Genomic DNA, 14,755 nt, shown 5'->3' on the forward strand with positions numbered 1-14,755 from the left:
AAGTTTTGAATAGTAATTTCTCTTGAGAGCTCATGATTGGGGCATGAATATAACATTGACTTAAGCCTCCCCCAAGCTTGAGCGATACTTTCTCCTTCACGAGGCCAAAAATTATATATATAATTCGATCACGATGAACCAGATGCATAGGATAAAACTTCTGATGAAATTCCAATTTCAATCGGTTTTAGTTCCATGATCCAATATCATCACATAGCCTATACCATGCCAATGCCTTTCCCTTCAAAGATAAGGGAATACCTTCTTCTTGACAACATCCTCGGGCATACCTGCAAGCTTAAATAATCCACAAACTTCATCCACATAGATTAGGTGCACATCGGGATGTAATGTTCCATCTCATGCATAAGGATTAGCTAGCAGTTTCTCTATCATACCCGAAGGAATTTAATAATAAATATTTTTAGTAGGTTCAGTAGGTTGACGAGCAACTCTTTGCTCTTCCGGTCGGGGTGAATATACCCCGAAGTGGCCCCTTAAAAGATTATTTTCCATAGTAACAAGTGATAGTAAATTTCAGCACACTATATGAATGTTCCCTTACCAAATCCCACTTACCAAAGGCGCTTCACTCACCAGCAACGGCGCCAGAAAAGAGTATTGATGACCCACAAGTATAGGGGATCTATCGTAGTCCTTTTGATAAGTAATAGTGTCGAACCCAACGAGGAGCAGAAGGCAATGACAAGCGGTTTTCAGCAAGGTATTCTCTGCAAGCACTGAAATTATTGGTAACAGATAGTTTTGTGATAAGATAATTCTTAACGGGTAACAAGTAACAAAAGTAACTAAGGTGCAGCAAGGTGGCCCAATCCTTTTTGTAGCAAAGGACAAGCCTGGACAAACTCTTATATAAAGCAAAGCACTCCCGAGGACACATGGGAATTCTTATCAAGTTAGTTTTCATCACACTGATATGATTCACGTTCATAATTTGATAATTTGATATGTGGGTGGACCGGTGCTTGGTTGCTGTCCTTCCATGGATAAGCCCCCCACTTATGATTAACCCCTCTCGCAAGCATCCGCAACGACAAAAGAAGAATTAAGATAAATCTAACCATAGCATGAAACATATTGGATCCAAATCAGCCCCCTACAAAGCAACGCATAAACTAGGGTTTAAGCTTCTGTCACTCTAGCAACCCATAATCTACTTACTCCCTCCGTCCAGGTTTATTAGGCCTAAAGACAACTTCTCTTAGACCAAGACACATAGTAATTTTCTCAAATTAATTCTTCTATTCCACTCCCAATGCACTTTCTCACATGCATGTAGCCAATGAAAAAGCACACATGAAGTGCATTAATTTTCCAGCCATGACACCAACAACAATTGCTTTCAATGCAACCAATGAAATGGTTGCATGCATGCACCTTTCCAAAGCGGGGCCTTATAAAAGGGGACATGCTTGTGATGCTGAGAGGCCTAATAAACCCGGACGGAGGGAGTATTACTTTCAAGGACTTCCCCTAGGCCCAAATAATGGTGAAGTGTCATGTAGTCAACGTTCACATAACACCACTAGAGGAAATACAACATACATCTCATCAAAATATTGAACAAATACAAAATTCACATGATTACTTATAACAAGACTTCTCCCATATGTCCTTAGGAACAAACGTAACTACTCACAAAGCATATTCATGTTCATAATCAGAGGAGTAATAATTATCATTAAGGATCTGAAAATATAATCTTCCACCGGATAAACCAACTAGCATCAACTACAAGGAGTAATCAACACTACTAGCAACCCACAGGTACCAATCTGAGGTTTTGAGACAAAGATCGGATACAAGAGATGAACTAGGGTTTGAGAGGAGATGGTGCTGATGAACATGTTGATGGAGATTGACCCCCTCTCGATGAGAGGATCATTGGTGATGATGATGGCTTCGATTTCCCCCTCCCGGAGGGAAGTTTCCCCCTGCAGAACAGCTCTGCCGGAGCCCTAGATTGGTTCTGCCCAAGCTCCGCCTCGAGACGGCGGCGCTTCATCCTGAAAGCTTCCTTCAGATTTTTTTTTTCAGGTCAAAACACACCATATAGTAGAAGATGGGCGTCGGGGGCCTCCTAGGGGGCCCACAGGGACGGGGGGCACGCCCAGGGGGTAGGGCGAGCCCTCCACCCTTGTGGATGGTAGGTGCCCCCCCCCCCCTCTGGTGCTTTCTTCGCCAAATATTTTTTATATATTCCAAAAATATTCTCCATAAAGTTTCAAGACTTTTGGAGTTGTGCAGAATAGGTCTCTAATATTTGCTCCTTTTCCAGTCCAGAATTCCAGTTGTCGGCGTTCTCCCTCTTCATGTAAACCTTATAAAATAAGAGAGAATGGGCATAAGTATTGTGATATAGTGTGTAATAACAGCTCATAATGCAACAAATATCCTATTAAAAGCATGATGCAAAATGGATGTATCAGCCCTTAAGCAGAGGAGTGTGAGATTACGCCCGTAAGCCTGCAGTTGAGAGGAGCTCGAGAGGGTTGGTGCAGCGGCGCTTATAAACCACTCTCGAGGCCTCTCAGCTAGCGAGGTAGGACTAAACATCCCACCGCATCGCGCCAGTTACAGCACAAGGCCTATGGTCTCGGTTGGTGGAAACAACCGGGACTAAAGGGTGCCTTTGGTCCCGGTTGGTGGCACCAACCGGGACCAATGCCCACCTTTAGTCCCGGTTCGTGCCACCAACCGGGACCAAAGTTCTCTGCTTCCTGCCCTTTGGGATGACGAAAACTGACATTTGGTCCTGGTTGGTGGCATGAACCGGGACTAAAGGTGGGCATTGGTCCCGGTTGGTGCCACCAACCGGGACCAAAGGCTTTGCTATATAAGCCAACACTTAGGAATTTTTTCCAAGTGCTCACATTCTCCCCCGACGCCTCCAGGCTGCTCCTCATCGTTGTCGCCGTCGCCGCGCCCTGACCCATCGCCGCCCGCTCCTCGTCGCTGTCGCTGACGCCTCCCCGTGCCTCTTTCTTAGCCCCGACCTCGCCGACGCCGCCCCTAGTGAGCACCCTGCCTTCCCCCGTGCCTGTGCCCCGCCGCCGCCGCCATCGCCGATGCCCTCTACATTTGTTGTGTTCATATAAATTTTTAGTAAATGGATATGTATGCATATTGTTTTACTAAATATATGGATGTATGTTGATGTATGGATATGTATGCATATTTTTTTTCATATTTTTGTGTTCATAGAATATGATGTTTTTATTGTTCATAGATGATCATATGATGTTTTTTGTTCATATGCATGGATGTGGATGGATGGATGTATATATATAAGTTGTCGATCCGCTCGTCGATTTGTTCATAGAAATTTGTTCATATGTATGCAAGCGACGTCGTTGTCGATCTACCCCCTCCCTGATAACTTCAGCATGAGGGGGGGGCGTCGTACCTGCATGAGAGGCGGTCCGCTCGTCGGACATGTCATGTGGAATTTTTTTTGTTCATATAGAAAAGTCCGGTAACTTCGACATGAGGGGGGACATCGATTAACCCCCTCTCACCCGACTAATTCTCTAGTCCACCCAAACCGGGACTGAAAAAGCGTTGTCGAGGCCACCCCAAACTGGAACAAGTCTAGATATATTGGACGATATGTAGGTATCGTTTGCTTTCTAATAAAGAATTGTTGTCATCTATGTATCATTTTATATCGCGGTGGACATATCGGGCGACCAACTCTCGAGGCCACACAAACCCTAGAAAAAAGCGTTGTCGATCTAAACCCCTAGAAGAAAACTCTGGTAACTTCGACATGAGGGGGGACGTCGATCAACCCCCTCTCACCCGACCAACTAAAACAAGTCTAGATATATCAGACGAGGTAGATAGCATCTGAGATGAAGCGAACAGGAGCAAGGCCCCGCAACCCGCCGCGTGACGAGGCGGGCGGCGATGGAGAAGCGCATGTGGATGTCCCTCTTGTTTTTATGCTCATACAAGTGGGAAAAGAACCTCCCTTATAAGGAGGTCCAACTCCCACTAAACTAGCAATGTGGGACTAAACTTTAATAGTATCCCTTACCTTGCACGAATGGGCTAAGTGGGCCTATGCAATTTATTAGAAATTTCTGAAATAGTTATTGGGCTGTTCTAAAATAGACTAAGAGTTCTACAACGAATAAGACCAAAGAGTGAAATCACTGCCAATAGTCCTAACTGTTACATCCGCGCGATGCGTCCCATTGCGGAAGACACGAGCACTGTGGAGTCCCAAATCTTTCAAAGGATGGTGAGACGTGCGCTCCCATGTAAAAATGATGTTTTTGCCATTTGGCTAGATGAAATGTTCAGGTGGGCGACCTTTCAAAAAATATAATCATTCATTTGTGCAGACAAGATTCTGAAAATCATCCATATAATTACTCATCCTTTTGGCGAAGAAACAATTATTGGTACAAGACAATTGTGACCTCAAGCTAATACACGACACGGTCCTTTTAGTTTCCTGGAAACGGTGAGTGATCTGACAAATAACAAACAATTAATCATAGTAAACTGTAAACAATAACAACCACGATCAACCACTGTAGCCGGCGCGAGGCAGTCCAGCCCGAGATCCGCTAGTTCTTCTCCTTCTCCTTGTTCTTGGACGGGACGCGTCCGTCGGTGCCGGCCAGTATGCCGTACTTCTCCTTGCGCGTGATGGTGGTGCACTCGAAGCCGAGCTGGTCGCTGAGCGTCTTCTGGATGTAATTGGCGACCTCGATGGGCGACTTGCCCCCGCCGCAGGTGAGCTCCTTGGGCAGCATGTTGAGGAAGGTGACCTCGTAGACCGGCCGCGGGTTCATGAAGAAGAAGTAGGGGTCCATGAGCTTGAACCCGCGCACGGTGGAGCCGTGGAACATGTGCTCCCTGGTGTTGATCGCCACCGGCACGATGCGGTCGGTGAGCTCGGCGAAGAGCGCGCTGAAGCGCAGCAGGTAGGGCTCCCGGCAGGTGGTGCCCTCGGGGCAGATCACCAGGTCGCCCTCCTCCAGCAGCCGCCGGATGTTCTCGGCGTCCTTGTCGCGCTCCCGCGTCAGCGCCACCGCCTTGATCGGCGAGATAAGCTCCGAGAACTTGGAGATGCTGTAGGTCACGCAGCTCACCTTGCGGCCGAGCGCGACGGCGACCTCGATGGGGTCCAGCACGGTGCGGTGGTTGCACACGAAGAGCACGCCCGGGCTCCCCTTCTTGGGCGGCGGCGGCGGGTTTCCCTTCACGATAAGCCTGATGCCCATCATGTGGTAGATGTAGAAGACGATGCGCTCCGGGAGGGGCAGGTTGATGTACACGCGGAGGAGCGCCAGCGCGAAGCCGAACGGCATCCAGAGGAAGGTGACGAGCGCCACCAGCGGCGTCGGGCGCTGCACGAGGCGGCCGTCGTGGAGGATGAGCGGCGTCAGCAGCTGGTTCTTGGGCACCGGGCTGTACTTCCTCGACGTGACAAGGTAGGCCTCCTGCATGCACACCCACAGTGAGTGCTCAGCGTGCGGCACTGTGCATACTGTTTATCTTGATCAGCATACCCGATTAATTTTGCCATGCGCACCATCTCAGTACGGGTGTACTGTTTATTTTGATCCGCATACTCAATTAGTTTGGCCAAGTACCATTATCTTAGTACAGTTGTACAAGTACTTGCTCAATGAATTACATTTGAAATCGTTGTGCCCTTGTGCTATTGAATCGGTGCTGCTTAGTGCAATTTCAGAGCAAGTCATCTATTCCCTCCGTCCGGAAATACTTGTCATCAAAATTGATAAAAAGAAATGTATCTAGAACTAAAATACATCTAGATACATCCTCTTTTATTCAGTTTGAAAGACAAGTATTTTCGGACGGAGGGAGTATATCTAATGAAAAGCGCCGTAAATTAAGCAACTAACGATGAATTTCAGTAGTATTCCGCTACAAAAATTCAGCAAGATATTAAGGCCAATTGAACTACTCTATCTTGGACTGAATACTCGCATGGTAGCTCTACAGGTGTTGGTTTAGCCATTCTAGGCATGCATTCCAAGTGCAAAAATCTCAAAAGAATGCATGTACTGTGTACTGTTTATTTTGTTCAGGATACTCAATCAATTTCGCCATGTGTTCTACCTCAGTACAGTCGTACTTTGCCCAAATGAATTATGGTAGGTTTTAATCGCTGTGCTTTGGATTAGTACTGCTAGCTTAGTGCAATTTCAGAGTAAATTCTACTTAAATAGTACTCCCTCCGTCCAAAATAAGTGTTGTGGTTTCAGTAAATTTTAGTTTAAATTGGAACTAAAACCACTACAGTTATTTCAGGACCGAGGGAGTAAACTTACAAAAGAGTCAGTAAATTTGAAGGAGTCGCTATGAATTCCAGTGCTCAGCAAAAAAACTTCAGTAATAAGCATAAAGTAAGATCCAATTGAACTACTTTGGAGTAATGGGGATCACAGGCAGCAGTGAGCTGTGAGGCAGCGAGGCCAAAATACAGTACTACTACCCAAGTAATTAAGCAGCTCGCCCAGCCCGTACCAGAACAGATGTGCAAATTAACTCCAAATCTGGCGCCATAAATACGTGGCCAGCCTAGCCATGTAGCCAAGCCACCCCACCAATAAAGAAATTAGTTATTCTCTCTCTCTCTCAGTACTGGACGTCTGGAGTCTGGACTCTGCCAGCAGCAAGGTCCCAGAAGAAATTTATGTCTCTGCGAACCCGGTCAGGACGGTAGCAAGAAGCCATTAAAAAGAAACGAAGCAGATTAGCAAGGGAAAAGGAGATCCGGGAGACACGCACACGCCAGCCTTCATGTCTCACACTGTAGCACAGAAACGGCAAGCGGCGCGATCCGGCCGTCTCCTTGAATGCGCCCTGGACAGAGCTTGAATTCCCACCAAACAACCGTAAATGGGAGGTCACTCACTGGCGCCGGCCTGAACCCCGCAGCAGCATTCACTCCGCCAGCGAGACCGACAGCTTTTCCCGTGGCCCGTGTTGGCCGTGGGAGCGGGAGGCGCAATGGAAGTCGTGATTAATTACCGACTGAGCCGATGAGCAGCTGACAGTGACTGCAGACTGTCGCCGTCGCGCTCGAACAACTCGTGCCTACCGGCCACCAACTTGCTAAATCTGTCTGAGGTCGTCGCCGCATCCGCATAGTTGGTTGCCAACTCTAGGCAGCCAAATTTGCACCCGGGATCGCGTGATTGAACACTTCACTGATCGCCGAGAAGCTAGTACTACAAGCGATATGCTACTGCTACCTACGTCGTCGCAGGCGCAGGACTGGCTACTAATGCTACTTTAACCAAAGTTTCCATAATACTACTGTACAGCATTACGAGCCAAGTGTGCTTCAGAATTCATAGATTCAGACTGAAATTTGTGAGAAAGGCACAATTCATGCATAATATCATGTCCAGACTAATTGGGCCTAAAGAAGTTATAGCAGTTAATCACAATGCATAATATCATGTCCAGATTAATTGGGAGTAAAAATGCTACCTATTGGCTCATCGACAAGAGTTGACGGTGCAGCTAAAAGTACCAACGATAATCTTACGCGTAAGGAAGGAGAAGGCAGAGTTGAAGCAATAATCGAACCTTGCATATGGACATGAAGTTGAAATCGGTAGCCCTGTCGCCCATGCCGACGTCGGGCACGGCGTCGCCCAGCTCCTTCACCACGGCCTGCTTCTTGTGGTCGCCGACGAGCACCCCGGGCTTCACCATGAAACCCGTGGCCTTGCCGGACTTGCCCACCTCCAGCTCCGTGCCCACCACCCTGTCGGCGCCGAGGAACTCCCTGGCGAAGGGCTCCACCATGACCCTGGGGCTGGCCGTGATGATGTACCGCTTGCCGAAGGACCTGAACACCCTCCAGCTCTCCGGGTGGACGTCCTGCGCGTAGAACTTGGGCAGCACCGACCGCGCCGCCATCTCGATGCTCCTCACCTTGAGCCCGGCCACGGAGATGTACACCAAGGTGCTGATGGCCAGCGACTCGGAGAAGAAGATGTAGGTCACGTACACGAACGGCACCGACAGGAGCAGCGCCACGGCGCGGAGGACGCTGCCAGCCTCCAGCGCCACGAGGAGGTAGTAGGGGAAGGCGTTGGAGGACCGGAGCAGCGTGCCGTCGAAGTCGGCGGCCACCGTCTGCGCCGACCTCCCCTCGGAGCTGCACTCCTCCACGGGCTTGAATTTCGGAGACGCCATTGCCTCGTCCCGATCTCAACCAAGGTGATGGCAGTGGAGCAGGGGGGACGGAGTGGTTATATAAGCCTGGTTGGTGGTGGTGGGAGGCCGGTACGGTGTTTAATTTCGAGCAAGGTCGCAGCTAACTTCAGAGGCTATTACTTCTAGAGAGCGATTGATAGTACTGAATAAGTCATTCACGTAGTTTTAGGTTAATGATTTAACCATCTAAATATCTAAATATGTATTATATGTGATAAAAAATATATATTTAGAAACTACATTCTTATAGAAATTTAGTGATATACTTTTCATGATGTTGAGTATATTGTGTACGTGTATATTTGTGTGTAGGGCCTACCTCCTGTTTTCTTTGTATAGTTGAGGTTGAGGCCCACCTCTATATTTATATATACGTGCCTGGTGCACCGATCAATACATCGAGATTGCACAACCCATAACTTGTCCTTCTACATGGTATCTATCGCAGCACGATCCTAAACCCTAAAGTCGCCGCCGCCACCGCGCCTCCGAGCGCCGCCGCCGCCGCCGCTACTCCCCGCTGCCGCCACTAGCCGCCCCCACCGCCACCCACCTCCCGGTCGCCGTCGCCGCCGCTGTTAGCCGCCGCTTCTCCCCACCACCTCGCCTTCCGCCGCCGCCGCCTCTTCCCGAGGCCGCCGCCGCTGAACGCCGCCGCTTCCGCCCTCTCTCCTGAAACCCCCTCCTCCCACCCGCGCCGCCACCCCTACCAACCCGCGCCGCAACCCGGACCACCCAGCCTTCACCCACCCGCGCCGCGTCTCAAACCCTAACCCTCGCCATGAGCTTCTCCTCCTCCACCGTCTCCAACCCGTTCGCCGGTCCCGATGTCACCCTCGTCCGCGACCTCAACATCCATGAGCGTGTCCCGGTCAAGCTTGATCACACCACCGCGTCCTACTCCGCTTGGAAGTGGTATTTTTCGCTTGTGTTCCGTGAGTACCTCCTGCACGGCCACGTGGACGGCACCGTGGACTCGTCGCTCATGATCAACGACGAGGAATGGATGATCCTCGACGCCACCATCATCCGCTGGTTCTACCTCACCATCTCCAGCGACCTCTTCCACACCATGGTGGATGACGAGGACGACGCCTATGCGGTCTGGACCAAGCTCAATGGCCTCTTCACCGACAACCGGCTGCAGCGCAAGGTCCTGCTCTATGGTGAGTTTTACGGGTGCCAGCAACTTGACTCATCCATCGACGATTTTTGCATGCGCCTCAAGAAGCTCGCCGATGAGCTCCGTGATCTCGGGGAAAAGATCGGCGACGAGCTCCTCATCAGCACCCTCTCCGGCGGCCTCAACGAGGACTTCGGAAACGCCGCCTTCAACCTCACCCTCATCCCGGAGCCCACCTTTGCTAAGGTGGTCGCGTACCTCAAGTTGGAGGAGCGCCGTATGCGGGTGGCGCGGACTCGCGCGACCCACACCGCCCTCGTTGCCGGCACCCGCAGGGGTTCTGCCCCGCCACCACCGCGCCCGACGCCGCCACCGGCAGCGCCCACCTTTTCCCCCGGCTTCTCGCCCGCCCAGGCCGCCCCCTTCCCGCCACCCTAGCAGGTGGCCAATGGGGGGGTCGTCGCGGCGGCCATCGTGGTGGCCGCAAGCAGGGGGGCGCAGCCACCCAGGGAGGAGCACCCCGCCCACCGCAGCAGGCTTCTCAGCCGGGCCCGTGGTACGCCGGCCAGAACCCATGGACCGACGTTGTACATGCCTACTCCATGCTGGTTCCTCGGGCCCCTTCCCCGGGCATTCTCGGCACCCGGCCACAGCCACACCATGCGTACTACGCCGCGCCGTAGCCCTACGCGGTGCCCTACGGTCAGCAGCCGCCGCCAGGTGGGACGCCGCTGCTGCCCCTGACGGCCGCGCCGCCTCTCCCGCCGGCACCGTGGGACCCAGCCCTGTTGGCGGCTCTCCACAACACTCCTTCCCCGTCCAGCTACACCGGCGGCGACGACTGGTACATGGATAGCGGTGCCACCGCTCACATGGCGGCGTACCCCGGTAACCTCCACACCGCCCATCCTGTCCACACCTCCAACCGCATCACCGTCGGTGATGGCTCTTCTCTTCATATCACCCATATCGGTCATACACATTTTCCGTCTAACTCCACTCCCATATCCATGTCTAATATTCTAGTTTCTCCTAAACTTAATAAAAATCTTGTTTCTGTTTATTCTCTTACACGTGAAAATCCGGTTACCATTGAATTTGACGCATGTGGTTTTTCTGTTAAGGTCGCTCGCACGCGGATGGTGCTCCACCGATGTGACAGCCCCGATGAGCTCTACCCGATTCACTCCGCCACCTCCACCACTTCCGCCGCCCCTGTCGCTCTCGCCACCGGAGTGGATCTTTGGCATGCTCGCTTGGGTCATCCTAATCCTGCCACCCTTCGCCACATACTTCAGAGTTTTTCTTTCACGTGTAACAAGAACGAGGATCGCTCGTGTCATGCATGTCGCCTCGGCAAACATGCTCATCTTCCGTTTAGGGCTTCTTCTTTTGTTGCATCGTACCCGTTTGAGTTAATTCATAGTGATGTTTGGACATCTCCTGTTGCCAGTAATACGGGCTATCTTTATTATATTGTCATACTTGACGATTTTTCACATTATGTGTGGACCTTCTCGTTGCGCCGCAAGTCGGATGTTATATCCACTCTTGCCGCCTTCTACTCTTATGTTCTCACACAGTTTGGTCGCCCCATTCTCGCGTTGCAGACAGACAACGGGAAGGAGTTTGACAACCTCGTTGTTCGTAATCTTCTTACCACATATGGCACGATCTTTCGTCTCACTTGCCCGTACACCTCGCAGCAGAACGGTCGTGCTGAGCGCATCCTTCGCACTCTCAATGACTGCGTTAGGACTCTTCTCTTTCATGCCAATGTGCCTCCATGCTTTTTGCCTGACGCTCTCGCCACCGCTTCTCTCCTCATCAACATCCGCCCATGTCGTACTCGCGGGAATTTTACACCTCATCATCTTCTCTTCGGTGCACCCCCCTCTTATGATGGGCTTCGCATCTTCGGCTGCCTTTGCTACCCTAGCATCGCCGCTACTGCGCCTCATAAGCTTGCACCCTGCTCCGTTGCCTGCATCTTTCTCGGCTACCCACCTAACACTAAGGGCTATCGCTGTTATGATCACATCTCCCATCGTGTTTTCACCTCCCGACACGTTTACTTTGATGAGATGGTGTTTTCGTTTCAGCAGAAGGTACCCCTTGTCGTCTCGTCACCGCCGGCCACCGGCGGCCCTTCGATGACTCTGTCAGGTGGACGGTCCCGCTCGGCCCGCGGACCGCCTCCGGGCTTTGGCGGTCCTCGCGCCCTCGCGCTGGCGCCCGCCCCCTCGGCCTCCTCGGTCGGCTCTGACGGCGCAGCTGGCGCCCCTCCTTCACCCGCCGCCCCCGCCTCGGGCGCCGCGGGATCGGGCGCTGACGGCTCGGCCGCTTCCTCAGCCGCCTCGACGCCGCCCGCCTCGCCGACCCCGACGCAGGCCCCCTCGCCGGCCTCCTTGCCGGCTCCGACGCCGGCTCCCTCGCTGGCGCTGACGCCGGTCTCCTCCCCGGCTCCGACGCCGGCCGCCTCGCCGGCCCAGACGCCTGCCGCCTCGCCGGTGGCTCCGATGGCGCCGCCTGGCCCAGTCACCCGCGCTCGTACCGGCGTTCATCGTCTGAGCCTCCGGTACTCGAGCGACGAGTACGTCCTCGCCGCCTCCACCGCGGAGCCGTCGCCTCTTCCCGCATCCGCTCGCGCCGCCCTCCGTGATCCTCACTGGCTTGCGGCGATGCAGGAAGAGTTTGATGCGCTCCAACGAAACCGCACCTGGACACTGGTTCCCCGGCCTTCTCGCGCCAACGTCATCACCGGCAAGTGGGTCTTTCGCCATAAGACCCACTCAGATGGCACTCTTGAGCGCTACAAGGCTCGATGGGTGGTCCGTGGTTTCCGCCAGCGCGCTGGAGTGGACTTCACTGAGACGTTTGCCCCGGTTGTAAAACTAGGCACGATCTGCACCGTCCTCCAGCTCGCCGTGTCTCACGGCTGGCCCGTTCATCAGATGGATGTCTCCAACGCCTTTCTCAATGGCCATCTTGAGGAGCAGGTGTATTGTGAGCAACCCACCGGTTTCGTCGACGCGTCACTTCCCGGCCATGTGTGTCTGCTGTCCCGCTCTCTTTACGGGCTCAAGCAGGCACCCCGCGCCTGGTACCAGCGGATCGCCGGGTTTCTTCAGACACTGGGCTTCAGCGTTACTCGCTCGGACGCCTCATTGTTTGTCTATCGCCACGGTGACACGACTGCATATTTGCTTCTTTACGTCGACGACATCATCCTGATGGCCTCCTCCACAGCTGTTCTTCAGCAGATTACTCTCCGGCTGCGTGACGAGTTTGCTATTAAGGACCTGGGTGCTCTACATTATTTTCTTTGCATTGAGGTCGTTCGGCGCCCGGACGGTTTCTTTCTTCATCAGCAGAAGTATGCACATGAGCTTCTTGAGCGTGCCGGCATGCTCAACTGTCACCTTGTTGCTACTCTTGTTGACACGAAGGCCAAGGTCTCTGCTCTTGAGGGCTCGCCTGCGTCGGATGCTCCTTTCTACCGGTCTATCATCAGCGGTCTTCAGTATTTGACTCTCACTCGACCGGATCTTTAGTATGCTATTCAGCAGGTGTGTCTCCACATGCACGCCCCTCGTGACTCTCATTGGACTCTCGTGAAGCGGATCCTTCACTACATCCGCGGCACGATGACCCTCGGGTTGACACTCACGGCGTCTACTTCTATGTAGTTGGTGGCCTACTCCGATGCAGACTGGGCTGGCTGCCCCGATACTCGTCGGTCCACCTCTGGCTACTGCGTCTACCTCGGTCCTTCACTCGTCTCGTGGTCGTCCAAGCGACAACCCACGGTTTGGCGCTCCAGCACGGAGGCTGAGTACCGAGCTGTGGCCAACGCTGTTGTTGAGTGCACCTGGCTACGATAGTTACTTCAGGAGCTGCATCACGACGTCTCCCAGGCTACGGTTGTCTACTGTGACAATGTCTCTGCGGTGTACCTCTCCGCCAACCCCGTTCATCATCACCGGAATAAACACATCGAGCTGGACATTCACTTTGTGCGCGAGCAGGTGGCTCTTGGACGTATGCGGGTTCTCCATGTGCCGACTGCTCAGCAGTTCGCCGATGTGATGACGAAGGGACTGCCGACTTCTACCTTCGAGGAGTTCTGTTCCAGTCTTTGCGTCACTGGCGCCGCTTCGACTGCAGGGGGTGTTGAGTATATTGTGTACGTGTATATTTGTGTGTAGGGCCCACCTCCTGTTTCCTTTGTATAGTTGAGGTTGTGGCCCACCCCTGTACTTATATATACGTGCCTGGTGCACCGATCAATACATCAAGATTGCACAGCCCATAACTTGTCCTTCTACACATGACATATAACATATATTTAATTCCTCAAATCGATGACCTAAAACTACGTGAACGACTTATTCACCTAGATGAAGGTAGTACACAGTACTGCCATCGACATCGATAGTGAAGCAAACCTGCAACCTGCGAGACGTGGATTCCTCGCGGAAAGGCAAAGGAGCGCTTAGGAAAAGGTTAGCTAATGGTTTGCCCGAGTAATCCATTTCGAGGTCAGGTAGGTTATACTCCTGGCTCGATGCTCATTTTCTCACTGATACTCCCTCTGTCAAGTGGTGAATAGTGTACATTTGACTTTAAAGTTTCTCCAAAAATGTACTCCTATCTTTCCAATGCACTTTAAAGTAGGAAAAAAAAATCTCTCTCATCACATGGTAATCAAGATCAATAATATTCTATATATGGTCTTCTTAATTTCTACATACACTTAGCTCACTGAGGGTTGAATAATTAAAGAGGAAAGAGATGGTGGTTTGCACCTTTCTAATGCATTTTTTACTCCTCTCTGTAATTTGTCCTAAAATTTATGTACGTACACATTTCATCGAAGGGAGGTAGTATATTTGTAGGGTTATGAGACGGTTTTGTAGCAGTATTGGTGGTACTATTTCGCATGACGTTAGTATCTGGACACGTCTAGTTGACAAACGTTTGCCCGCTAGCGCGTTAGGAAAGCCCTTGCCCCCTACGTTCCGATTAGGAAAGCAGCTGTCCAATCTCATCTGGTCCCGCACCCATCCTTCTCCTCATCCAATGAGTCAAAGTGTGTGCTCCGCGTGACACTGACGACGCACAACGCACACACGCCCTCCTCCCCCTCCCCCTCCCACCTGTCCCAATTAGGAAAGCCATTCGTCCAATCCCATCTAGTCCCACACCCATCCTTTTCCCCATCAGACGAGTCAAAACGCATGCTCCGTGTGACCCTAGTGAGGCACACTGCGCCTGCACACGCCCTCCTCCTACCCCTCTCAAGTGCAAAAGTCCACGTTCTCCCACCCCTCCACTGCTCAATTGTTCCCACGTTGTGGTAGAGTTTCGACAGGGCCATGTTGGGTCGTTGCC

General features: G+C 52.0%; 1 protein-coding gene across 1 annotated transcript; it reads right to left on the minus strand.

Moving 5' to 3' along the window:
* Nucleotides 1-4,376: 4,376 nt before the first annotated feature.
* LOC119277640 (glycerol-3-phosphate 2-O-acyltransferase 6-like) lies at nucleotides 4,377-8,258 on the minus strand. The gene is made up of 2 exons (XM_037558925.1): nucleotides 7,603-8,258; nucleotides 4,377-5,477 (listed from the first exon to the last, which is right to left on the minus strand). The coding sequence occupies exons 1-2, from the start codon at nucleotides 8,215-8,217 to the stop codon at nucleotides 4,599-4,601; spliced, it is 1,494 nt and encodes a 497-aa protein (XP_037414822.1). The 5' UTR covers nucleotides 8,218-8,258; the 3' UTR covers nucleotides 4,377-4,598.
* Nucleotides 8,259-14,755: the final 6,497 nt, after the last annotated feature.

Source organism: Triticum dicoccoides, chromosome 3B (assembly GCF_002162155.2).
Source record: "Triticum dicoccoides isolate Atlit2015 ecotype Zavitan chromosome 3B, WEW_v2.0, whole genome shotgun sequence".
NCBI lineage: Eukaryota > Viridiplantae > Streptophyta > Magnoliopsida > Poales > Poaceae > Triticum > Triticum dicoccoides.